At 38.4% G+C, this 12375-nt stretch overlaps 1 protein-coding gene across 6 annotated transcripts in view; it reads right to left on the bottom strand.

Annotated features, from left to right (window-relative positions):
- The window catches only part of LOC120516032 (sorbin and SH3 domain-containing protein 1), a 164083-nt gene that overhangs the window by 25414 nt on the left and 126294 nt on the right, over positions 1–12375 (bottom strand). For all 6 annotated transcript variants that reach the window (XM_039737462.1, XM_039737472.1, XM_039737479.1 and 3 more), the window contains 2 exons: positions 11886–12080; positions 4759–5355 (listed from right to left, as the gene is read on the bottom strand). In XM_039737462.1, the coding sequence (XP_039593396.1) occupies positions 4759–5355; positions 11886–12080 (792 nt within the window). The remainder of the gene's footprint in view (positions 1–4758; positions 5356–11885; positions 12081–12375) is intronic.

Below are 12375 nucleotides of genomic sequence, written 5' to 3'. Positions count from 1 at the left end.
CTTTTCTATTAAATAAAATGAAGTTCAGTATTTTAATCCATTCTTGTTTATCATGATGCTGGAGAATGGCATTGTGTTGCATCGGGGCCGGCTCTACGCTGGGGCAAGAGGGGGCAATGCCCCCTTAAACAAACGTCCTGCCCCCTTAAATCAAACTTTTAGAGGATGAGAAAGAAAATAATAGATTACCCACAAACTGAATATGGACAAGAATTACTACAGTAGCTGAAAAATCCACTGGAAAAGGCACAAATGAGATGATAGGTTTCACCTCTTGTTCGCTCTTTCCCTTTGTGCTTTGTTTGTCCGCAGCTCACACAGCACTCCGTAGAGATCCCCCACTCACCCTCCCCCCAGCTAAACATCCAATCACTGTTAGTATGCTAATGACCCGGTGTCAGGTTTCTTAGTAGGCAGGGCTGAGCGAAATGAGCTGCGCAACGGCGGGAGGCTTTGAGGAAGCAGCAGATCTCTGTCGTCAAAATCATAGCAACTCGTGAAATAATTAACAACAACTAAAAAATACATCTATATTTGTAAAGTCAATGGGGGACTAGTCCATTGTTCTTCTCACAGTTTCATTCTGGTAGAGAAGGGTTTCTTTCTCGATCCCACAAGCACCACTGTGAGCCTATCTGCTGCACAGAGCCGACTGGAGGACCTGTGTATGTCTGTCAGACCCCGACACAAAGCCCCGCCTCAGCTTTCAACTCTGCACTCAACAGTTTTCTCGTTTCATATACTGATGTAATCACATAGATTTTAGTAAAGCTTATTTATTCACTTTTCAAACCAGCTACCAGCAGCTCACAAAGGGAAAGTTAATGCTGTGAAATGCATCCTTTTTCCCAAGCTTTTAAAAAGTGTGACGCTGCTCCTGGCTGTACCAATAGCAGTAGCAATGATGCTGTTGCTGGTACATCAGAGACAGCAGCTGGCATGTCTACTCCTGTGGCATCAACAGGCACTGCTTCTCCTGTACCTCTGCCAACAATTGCTGCCCCAAAGCAACCCGCTCAGCTACCCAGTATTCTTACTTTATTTTGCAAATTTATTTGAGAATTAGGCCATCCAATTAAGATAAAATTTATGTTGTTGGTTATAAAGATCTAGACGAATATTTTATTTTATTCTTTATTTTATTTTTTTATTCTATTTTTACAGTTTTATTTTTCAAGACTTGGTGAATTGATTTTTTTGTTTATAACTTGGCCCACCCTTTTTAGTTTTGTTAATATTGGCAATAGTGAGAAGTGTTATTGTTGGGTTCTAATATATTTGATATAGGCCATCCAATTAAGGTAAATGTCATGTTTTTAGTTGTTATAATCTGATGAGGAATATTTTATTTTTTGTTGTTTTATTTTTCAGTTTTCCTCCTGAGGGATTACCACCTTGTCGTGGTCAGGGGGTTTGTGTGCCTCAGTGACCCTAAGAGCTACACCAGCAGAAGCTTAGCCTTCAGGTGGGACACCCAAGTTGGACAGATCTTAGGGTAGAGGCCTGATGAAGTGCAATCCAATGACATGACAAAAACAGTTATCCAGAGTACCCCACCCCTTTCCAGCCTCCATTGCCACCATGTGCCCCCTTCACATTTCTGTCTGCCCCCTTAAATATGCCTGTCTAGAACCGGCCCAGTGTTGCATGCTGGTTGGGCATTCAAGTAAGAATTTTGCTGTATTCTGTACATGTGACAATACTACTGTTAATACTTCTACAATCAAAGTGTCTTCTACAATCAAAGTGTCCAAGGAAGAAAACCGTCCAGAGCATCTCCTTTTTGCATGTACAAAATCATAACAGTAAAGCCATCAGCACTTCTCGCTAGGTAGCTAGGAGCAGTAGACAAATCTCACCTTAGAGCAGACACCTCGCTGTGGTGTGGTTCCACCTCAAAACAGAGTGGAGAGTGAATGGTGCTGGCATTTCAGTGTATGAAGTGTGCCCCTGCAGTGTCAGACATGAAAGAGAAAACAAGTTGCCCTTTACCTATAAAGCACCTTGGGACCACCATTTAAAAGTGACTGTATAAAAGTCTGTTTCTTTTCACATTAGGTGACAGAATCTACTTCTAATGTCTGTTGTCTTTCCTTTCACAAGGAGACTCCATATTAAGCTCCTTCCTGGCAGCAAGGGAAATACATGAGTGAAAAAAGATCCTTTTAGGCAGCAAACCTGAACGTTCCTACTAAAACCGTGTAATAGAAGTCCAAAATTTACATCATTATGATACCAGCTGCACCATCAGTGTTTTTGCCACTGAAGAGCACTAGAAATTGTAATCCACTTTTCCATTAGCTGATTTCCTTTACAGGGGTGCAAACAAAAGTACTAGTAGAGATGACTGCTAGAGTGGCAGTCATTCAGATTTCCACTTTTTTCTGTTATTTCTAGAAATACATTCCAGATATTTTTTCCAACACAGTCATTCACATTAAACCAATCAAGCTTTAAAGGTAGCCTCCAATATCATAAAGCCAAAGCTGTAGGCACAAAGATATAATATTTACATTCTTTAACAACAGTAAAACAAATATGTTTTCATTATATATTATTAAAGTATCTATCTATCTATATATCTATCTATTATAGTTATAGTATATTTAAAGGATGAGGGGCTTCTTTCTCCACTAAGCTCAGAGAATTTTCCATGTGTTTCTATAAATTAAGGAGGTCTGGTTTTCTTGTATTTTTTTCTTTCAGTGGTGAAATTCATCTGCCTGCTTGTGCAGTCTGTGCTTTACGATGCAGAGACTGGCTTACTTTAAAGATAACCAATCTGATGCCGTTCCGGGAAGGCTATGCTTAACCTGATCAATCCTACATTGGAAGCAATTAGAATTGAAAGTACAAAACTAAGAAGGTAACAAAATAGAAATGATCTTGTACTTAGTGAGTTATATTTTTACTGACGTTATGCTGCCAGGTCAGTGCAAATGAACAACCACCAAGTGATAATAAAGTGTGAAAGCGAGGCAGAACTGCCAGCTGGCTAATGTGCTGTTATGTTAAAAAAATATGTGAATATGAGAGGTTCCATACATCAAACAGCTGGCAAAGAAATATCTACGCATACCAGATACTTCAGAGAGATGAATGTGTCTTCTGCTCTGCTACAGGAAATGCTTATCATTTGTGGCTTGTCTTTCTGACCAGTATTTTGAAAGGAGCTAACCTGATAAGCTAAATGTAGCAGCATTTTTGCCCACGAAGTAATTCCCAGACCCATTAAGATAAATTAACCTGAAGCTTTTTACTTTTATGTATCCAATGAATGTGTGGTTTTATTTAACTTGCAGTCAACTTGCCTATTTCTTTCTAAGTGAAAGCAATTCAAGTGCCGTTTGTAGCGTTATTCTGGACTGTGAGTGCTCCCTTGTGGATGCTAGGCACATATGGCATATCTTCAGAGCAGGTACACACGGTGTAATACAGCTGAAAGCATTTGCTATGCAATCTGAAAAGTCAGAATTTAGGAAAAATTCACATTGATTTCAGGGCTCAATGGATGGCTGTAATCCATTTATTGTGTCTGATGAGTTTCTTTTTTTTTTTAAAATAGTGTATGCAGTTCAAAGATGTTAAAACTGGTCTATAGGTTCATCAGAAAATGTTAACAGTATGTAATATTTAACAATGTGCAATCTGAAAAGTCATATTTGTTTTTACAGTTGTTAGGAAAAATTCATGTCATTTCAGGGGTCAATTGATAGTTGTAATCCATGATGTGTTCCTTATTTTAAAACAGTGCATTTAGTCCAATAAAGTTATATACCTGGTCTATACTGTAGGTTCATTAAAAAATGATAAAAGTATGTAAATCATCCATACTAAACAGATTTGTCTAACTCCTGGTATATAATGTATATTGTGTATTTATTCTGGAAAACCCCTTAAGAGTCAAACTATCAAAAATGAGTGCTGTGTTTGAACAATATACAGTACTTTAAAATTCAACTTACGTACATTCATTAATATAGTGTGGTTATTAAAACATAGAAACCCATAGCATGATAAAAAGGTTCAGTTGTACTGTACTGGGTATAGTGAAGCTTTAGACATCTACAAAGACTCCTCATGTCTTAAATATGGGGGGTAAAAATGGTCTTATAGTCAAGTAGATAAAATAACCTAAATAACTGGAATTTCCACATTTTTTTTTTCAATGTTTGATGATTATTATTGGACATAGTGCATCCTAATTAACAGAAAATCAGTTCCACTTATATGGCAATTTTTGAATCAAACATGTTAAGATTTAGTGATTAATACAATCTATCAGTAACCGTCAGAGCAAAAGATAAAGGATGAATTTATATGTTTCCAGAAGTTACATCAGATGCCAGAAAATGGAGGTAGTTGCAATACTTCAGAAACTAAAACTCCAGCATTAAGCAAATAATAAAAACCAAAACAAAAAAAATTAAGAAAAATGCCAAGGCGCATTAAGGAAACGCCATCTCAGAGTAGCCTTTTCACTTTTCAGTGGCTGCTGGGGTGCAGGTGCCCAGTAACTCACTGTAGGACTCCCAGACACTCATTTTTTTCCACAGCAAACACATGCAGACAGCAAGTGGAGTCATGCAAAGGAACAGCTGACAGTTTAAAGGCCAGTTTTCATTGAACAGAGAATAGCTGTTCAGATTTTAGACATGAAACTTATTTAGATAGTTCACCCTAAAGTAGCCCAAAGACACAGCAGACCCGCACCTTCATGCAGCTATGGAACACTCCATCACACCATGCTATGGATACCTTTTCATTGCTACTCAGTGGGCCTGCCATGCTGAGTGTGTGATTCGTGCCTCCTGAAGCACTCTCCCCATGCACAATATTGAGCAGCTCCTGGCACAGCTTGTCATCTTCAAGCTCAATAGAAAACAGCTTCTGCTCTGGACTAGGGGCCTTGGTGAAATCAGGAGAGGGTGTATGCGAGCTGCTCATGGCAGTTGGTGAATGACATGGGGAAGTGGGTGAATGAAAGGCAAGCCGATGCTCTTCTCCCTTGGGAGGGGTGCAGGTGATGCTGGGTGTGAAGGAGTAGGGGCGTGGTGGGTAAGGTGGAGGCGGGGAGGTGGCAGAGCGTGGTGTGGAGCTGCCGGAAAGGCTATAGTAAGGGATGCTGACCGAAGGTGTAGGACTAGCTGCCGCTGATGGAGAGAGGTAGTCCCCACATACAGAAAAACCCTCTGGGAGAGGAGGCAGAGGTGGAGTAACTGCAGAGGGGCTGTTGCAAGATACCCCCATAGTCAGGGAAATCCACTCTGAAGTGATAGCCTGGACGTCAGGGGTGACTGCTCTACGTACAGATGAAAGAGGGGGAGTAGGTGAAAGAAGCCTGCTGTAATTAGACTGGAAAAATGGGATGGGGTAGGAGAGAAAACATAAAAATAAAACAATGTGAATAGTCAGAGACAATAAAAAAGGAGCAAAGAATAAGAATGGAGAAAACATAAAGCTCAGCAAATGAGGAAACAGACCCCCACAGTCCATCCCGGGCTACTCCCTTCCTCCCAGCTCACCAAACAGAAGGACCATTTAATGGCAAATAATTAATATCATTAACAAGGTTGGTTATTCACTACCCGGAGTGGACTCAATGTACGAGACGGACTTTACGTAGATGTTCATTCTAATGTGCTATCTGAAGGCAAGTTGCTCCTGCAACTTGAATATTATATAAATGAAAGAATGCTACTTCAAACTGAACCACTAACTTACTGTAGTGCAGTGGTCACAATTGGGAAAACAGAAAGCAGTTAGTCTTGAATTGGAAGCTCCTTAACGTTATAAGACAAGCTTAATTGGTAAATACAAATGCAGACATCTGGACTTGTCCCTCTATCATGAGGTTTATTAAGTACAGCATTTACCTTTATTACCTTGTTACTAAGGTGTTTATCAAAGGTGCTTCATTGAATCAGGCAAACTGCAAAGTATGAGCTGTGAGGAGGCAGGGAAAAAGTGCAATGACAGTAGAAGGGTGTAGCACAATGGTCTAAGGGTGCAGAAGTAGAGGACGTTGCTGCCATCATTCTCTACTGCCATGAGGACTGGGAAACTGAGTAAATCTGAATCCGTTTTCAACACATAACTAGTTGATCATTTAGTAGAATGTAACCATGTGATTCAATTTAGGGTTTCTGGCAGTTTGTCATGTTCTCCAGTAGAAAAGACCCACTGTCAACTTTCTGTTCAAAGAACATCATTTGCAAAATGTGCCATTCTGTTTTATGGGTTTCGAATATATTCCAAATTATGACAAAAATCAATAATAATTCAATGAAACGATGCTCATATCTGTATCATGATGTGGTCAACCGTATACTGCACTGTATCTTGCAATGGAATACAATCAGGAATTATAGGTGGTCTGTTATACACAGCACAGGTTTAGAACATGGCCAGAAACAGACACTAACTCAAGAAGGAAGGAGAGACAGTGAGAACATGGATCCTTGATATTTTACAGATGGAGCGTTATACACTAGCCTTACAGGAAGACAGATATTTACTTCAAACCAATCAATGACACTAAAGCATTAAAACTACAACAGAAGGAATCTTAGGCTTAGAAAAAACAAGAAATGCTGACCATTTTAACTGGCCTGCAGTACACATGGTGCTTGTGCTTTAATTAAAAGAAATATTATATCTAGCTTCAGTTTGTTTAGATGTGTATTTACCTCACGTTATACGATGTAGTCTTACACCTATTAATATACCATTGATAATATCACAAAATAAAGAGTTCTGTTGATTAAAACAATTTATTCTTAAGTAGCTGAAGTACAGAACATAATACTGACACTGTACCTATAAATGTTCTTTCACATTCTGTTGTGTGACAACATAGAATGTCAGCACTTTTAAATGGTTTTTGCTTACTGTGATATACACAACCTACTCCATCTTCAGTAAAAGAAAGTAAGTGGAAGTGTACCAGAAAGAAACAAATCAATTAAAATGCAAACTGTGAAAGTCTTAATCAAACATTTTGACACCAGTGAACTTAACACTTTAACAATGGGCACTACAAATTTCATCATTTAATATTAAAAACATCTTTTTCAGTCTTTGCACTATTTTACACCTAGCTAATGCCTATAAAGCAATACTTAATGTCACACTTTCATTTTTGACCAAGTAATTGTGAAAATTTCCATCATGAACAGATGGCCCTAAAAACAAAGCTTAGCACACCTTTTTTAAGATCAGAGGCCTGAGACTGAACCAACACAAAAGTGAATACAAAGACTGTGTTAGATGTTTGTATTACATGACACTTAAATTCACAGGAAACATTGCAACCATGTGTGTATAGTGATGATGGGTAACACAAGGCTGTTCAGGGAGTCAGCTCACTGTGCTGCTTGTTGGCTTCATTTTTAACAAACCAGAGAAGCCATTTTCTGATTTGAAGGGCTATACATTGCCCTCCATAATATTTGGGACGAAGACACACTTTTCCTTGATTTACCCCTCTGCTCCAAAGTTTAAAATTACAAATAAAACAATTTAGACATGATTGAAGTGCACATTGCAGACTTTCATTCAAGGGGATTTGCATACTTATACAAATGACAACACTTCTTGTACATGGTCCCCGCATTATGGAGGGCACTGTATATATTATAATGTATATTCCAAAAACCCACTTACAGTTACTTGCAGTTCTTGAATGGTATATATATATATATATATATATATATATATATATATATATATATATATATATATATATATATATATATATATATATATATATGACACCGGGCCAATTATGAATCACCAGTTACCCCAACCTGCAAGTGTTTGGGCACACAGACAGAAAACTGGTGTACCCAGGGGATTACCTACACAGATGTGGGGATAGTGTGCAAACTCCATGTCCTAATTCACTTTTAAGTGGATTTAAAATGTTTTCTTTTTAACAAACATTTCCCCTTTAGCTTTTTGCACTTTACATTACATTTATGTCATTTGAATCAGGTAATTCACACAGAAAATTATATATGGTGTTATAGTGATAAAGGAACTTTGGAAATTTGGAGGAGGACCACTTTGCTACATTCATCAAATGGTGCTGCTCATAAAACAAAAAAATTGTTTATCAAACATCTGTCAGTAGTGCACCACAGATACCATATGTAGCTAAATAATCTGCTGAGCTAAACCTTCCATCAAGTGCAAGTTTGCATGATAGGTATTAGAAAATAAACCTGACTTAAATTTGAGCTGGCAGGTGAATCAAGGATACAATTAAAAGATGTACTGTAGAGCAGGCATGTCAAACACGTGGCCCGCATGACAGATCCTAGTTAGCACTAAACTTGTACAAAATGATTAGTATCGTTTGTGATTGAATTATTCTGCATCTTCGGCGTTACTTATTGACTTTTCCTACTTCCGCCTTCTGACAAAAGTGCGTTTTCCCATGATATTACAGTACCGGAAATGTCATCTGCTAGTATAGTTGCAGCTGCGGCGTCAGCTCATTGATACCCTAGGCATGACACTGCCCCTCCCCCATGAGCCTTAACCAAAGTTAATGTGCCGCGATGTCACAAGTAAAGTGCTAGGCTGCAGCAGCTTGGCAGGTTACACTACTGGCTGGGCTGCTGAGACCCACTGGGCAGAACTGACCATCACGAGTAGTAATAGCTCGCATATTTTCACGTTTTTTTGCTCTAGTTTTATATCATTTTGTGCTAGTATTGTAACGAACAGTTAGTGCAGACTACAGCTGAAGATCTGAAGTGGTCGCAAGAAATTGGTGAGTTGTTTATTAACATATTTTTGTGATTTTGAGTTTGTAAAATTAGTGTAGGTCAGGTGGCTTTTTGCATATCGGCTTATTTTACAATATAAACTTTGAAGTAAACTTAGTAAAGTAAAATTAGATTTTTGGAGGATTTGTTTTCCAACTTGAATTACTGAGCAATGAATTCAGTGAGTGTTTTCGTGATTTCAGTTCACACGAACAGGACTTTGCGCTGTTTACGTCACCGTACTCTTATAACGTTGAGAATGCGCCTGTGGATGTCCAAATCGAATTGATTGAACTGCAGTCAGATTCTATTCTGAAGGAAAAATTTAACGCAGTTAGTGTGCCAGGCTTGTATGCTTACCTGCCACCCTCGTATGTGCAGATCCGTAAGTTGGCATCGAGAGTACTGTCTATGTTCTGAAGCAATTGTTTTCGTTAATGAAAGCTACCAAAACCCCACATCACTCAAGACTTACTGTCGAGCACCTTTCATCCCTCATAAAAGTTGCAGCTACACAAGATTTCAAGCCTGATATTGATGAACTGGTTACTAACAAGAGATGCCAAGTGTCGGGACAAAAGAAATAGATCTCAGACTGTAAGACTCCTATATAAGGGCCTAGCTAAGAGGCTAAGACTCTAATTGTTTGCTGTTGTACGAAGAGTGTATGGAAAGAAATAGCTTTTCTTTAAATTTTAAGTGTTACATTTTTTAAAGTTTTTAGTATTGGAAAGAAAGCTACAGTAACTTTGTATAATAGTATTTGTTACAGTGCTGATTGTAGTCGAAGCGGCCCACCAATGGCAGTGAGTTTGACATGCCTGCTGTAGAGTACAGAATAGTAAAGTTAGGGTGTAGAGAATGAAAAACAGACACCATGGTGGGCAGTATATGATACCACTCACAGTTTGCTTTGGTCAATCCAGACAGACAGCATACAATCAAAAGGCCAATTAAAACTATGAAAGACATGAACAGTTCATCAGATCTGTTCCATGTGAAACTTTAATAATACAGCCATTTCAGAAAAGAAAGCTTATCATAAATCCTAAAAGGCAAAGTAAAACTTTGTAGTGAGGCACAAAAACAGGAATATTTATGTCTTAGACAAGCCTATTCAAAGCTAACACATGAATGAAAGAAATACATAAAGTATTTGGGACAGGACTGTAGGAGTGCAAGCAATGTTAACAAAGTGAATGTGTTTACAGTATGTACAAACCTGCTAGAAAAATCTATCCCAAGGGGCCCCTATGGGAAAGGGTGCCAAATACTTACTGTTAAAAGTTGTTTAGCATTGCTTTTCATTTCAGTGCACTTGTGTCTTTTAAATAGAGGACAGCTAAATATTGTGTTTAACACTGAAACCAATGAACTTACATTGCTTTTGACAAAATAGCCAAAACATAAGGAAATTGTTTGAAAAGAAAACCACTCCATTGTTAAATCTGTCCATATGTATTATGTATGTAGGAGAGTTCATGGAAGAAGCGAGTGTGATGGGAATATATGGCAAAGAAAAAAGAATTGACTCCGTGCTTACCCTTGGCTAGTGATTATTGCAGTTTTTGTTTACATGGTAGTTGTAGCTCACGAGTTAGCATACAAAAAAATCTAAGGCCTAGAAATATTTTGGTTTAAAACTTTATTAATAAAAAGCAAAGATAAAAAAAAAACTCACCTACAAATAATGCGGTTATATGTCTAACTTAGGTCAGGTGAATATTACAGAGATTATGTAGTAAATGGTATGCATCTTTAAAAATTTAAATTCCATGCTGACTGGCATGGTAGCACAGTGGCTAGAGCTGTATCTATGTGGCAGTTTTTTTCCCTCAACAACACCAAAGACACATAGCTTAGGTTAACTGGTGATTCCAGATTGGCTGTTGTTTGATTGTGAGTGGGATTGGGCCCTGTGCTGTCCAGATTGGCTGTTGTTTGATTGTGAGTGGGATTGGGCCCTGTGCTGGACCGTTGCCTTGTCCAGGGTTGTTTTCTGCCTTTGGGCTCAGTGATGGTGGCATAATTGTAATTTTAGTGTTTCATTAGGCTTGGTGCACTTTCATGTCTAACTAACTAACTCCTGAGTCTTTAGGACTGACTCAGAATGTGACATTTATTACAGGGTTAGAAGTGGGGTGCCTCAAACAGGTTTGTCAAAGGGGATTCTGTGAGACATCCCCCGCAGGAAGCTGGCAAGCAGCAGCTAAACAAATGGTATCCACTACTTGAGGGCAGGTGTGAAAAGGCAGCGTGTCCACCCATTGGGGTGAAGTATGGCTGTTAGAGATTGGCTTTGAATCTTAGGCCATTCTGTAACACAATACCCTATTGACCTAAGGATTTAGATAGGAATGTATAAAATTGTTTGCATTACCCCCACCCACTACCACTCTCTCACACACACACAATCGCCATGAAGAGAACACAATGAGAAGTACAACTCAGCATCCATATTGAGACAGGCATGTGGCTTGTCCTGAGGAAAGCTGACTAGAAATGATGATTTGACAGGTGACATTTGAGTGACTACAAGTCTGTGTGCTGCCTCAAACTACACATCTACCATTTATCAGATTGTATGGTTGGCAAAACTCACATGTATTTTGCTTCATTATTATTATTATTTTATGAATATTATAAATAATTATTAGATTGGAGCAATACATTATGTTTTATTACAGAATGTGCAACTTGCCTGAGGTTATAGATGTAGAAGGAGAGGTGGAGAAATGCTAAAGTAGAATACCTTATAAACAGTGGTAAGTCTATTGGATTTGTTTAAGTGATTCCAGGCTGAAAATTACACTTATATAAACATACAACATACAAAATTACCTCTCAGTATACAAATATTTTGAATACTTGTCTATTAAGAAAATGATGCAGATTTTAATTGATTTGTTAATTCAGTCCAACTTCCACATTACCCACTGTAGAACAGATTGTGCCCACTGCACTTCGTAAATTACATTTAATTACTGTAACACCACTAAATTAAACTGGATATTACCATTATAAAAATATTACAAGTGGAACAATTTATAGCTTAAATTCTGCAACAGAACTACCCAGGCAGCATTATGAAGTCAGCAAGTGTCCACTTACCTGCGGTGATGCAGTGGAGCTGCGGTTTGGAGAGCGGCTCATAGGTGGATCTGGATACTCCACAGAATTCTTCACGCGTGGTCTCTTTATCACATCGACGTATGTCACTGGGAAAATTCCCTGCCTATTGGTTCCTGAGATTTTGCCCTCATACCAGTTTTCGTCCACTCTTCGGATCAATGTGATCCTCTCTCCCTGTTGGTAGAAATTCATTCATACATTATCTAACTAGACAACAAAATCTCACAAAGTACAGTGCATTTTAAGCTAAATAAAATTATTCACAATAAACCTACTTGTTGTGGCAGAGGACTGTACACTTTCAACAATTATTATTCATCAAAACATTCTTCCTTATGAAGGAGACCATAAAATAACAGCAATAAATGTGCTGCCAGGTATAACCATCAAACTGTGGAGGCTACACTGTTGTGTAACATTTCTTTTAGAATTGTGCTAGTGCACAGCATCAAAGTAGCAAGTGTTTGTA

This window comes from Polypterus senegalus, chromosome 1 (genome assembly GCF_016835505.1).
Source record: "Polypterus senegalus isolate Bchr_013 chromosome 1, ASM1683550v1, whole genome shotgun sequence".
NCBI classification, from domain to species: Eukaryota; Metazoa; Chordata; class Cladistia; order Polypteriformes; family Polypteridae; genus Polypterus; species Polypterus senegalus.
Note: the sequence above shows the minus strand (reverse complement) of the source record. Positions and strands in the feature narration are given on the sequence as shown.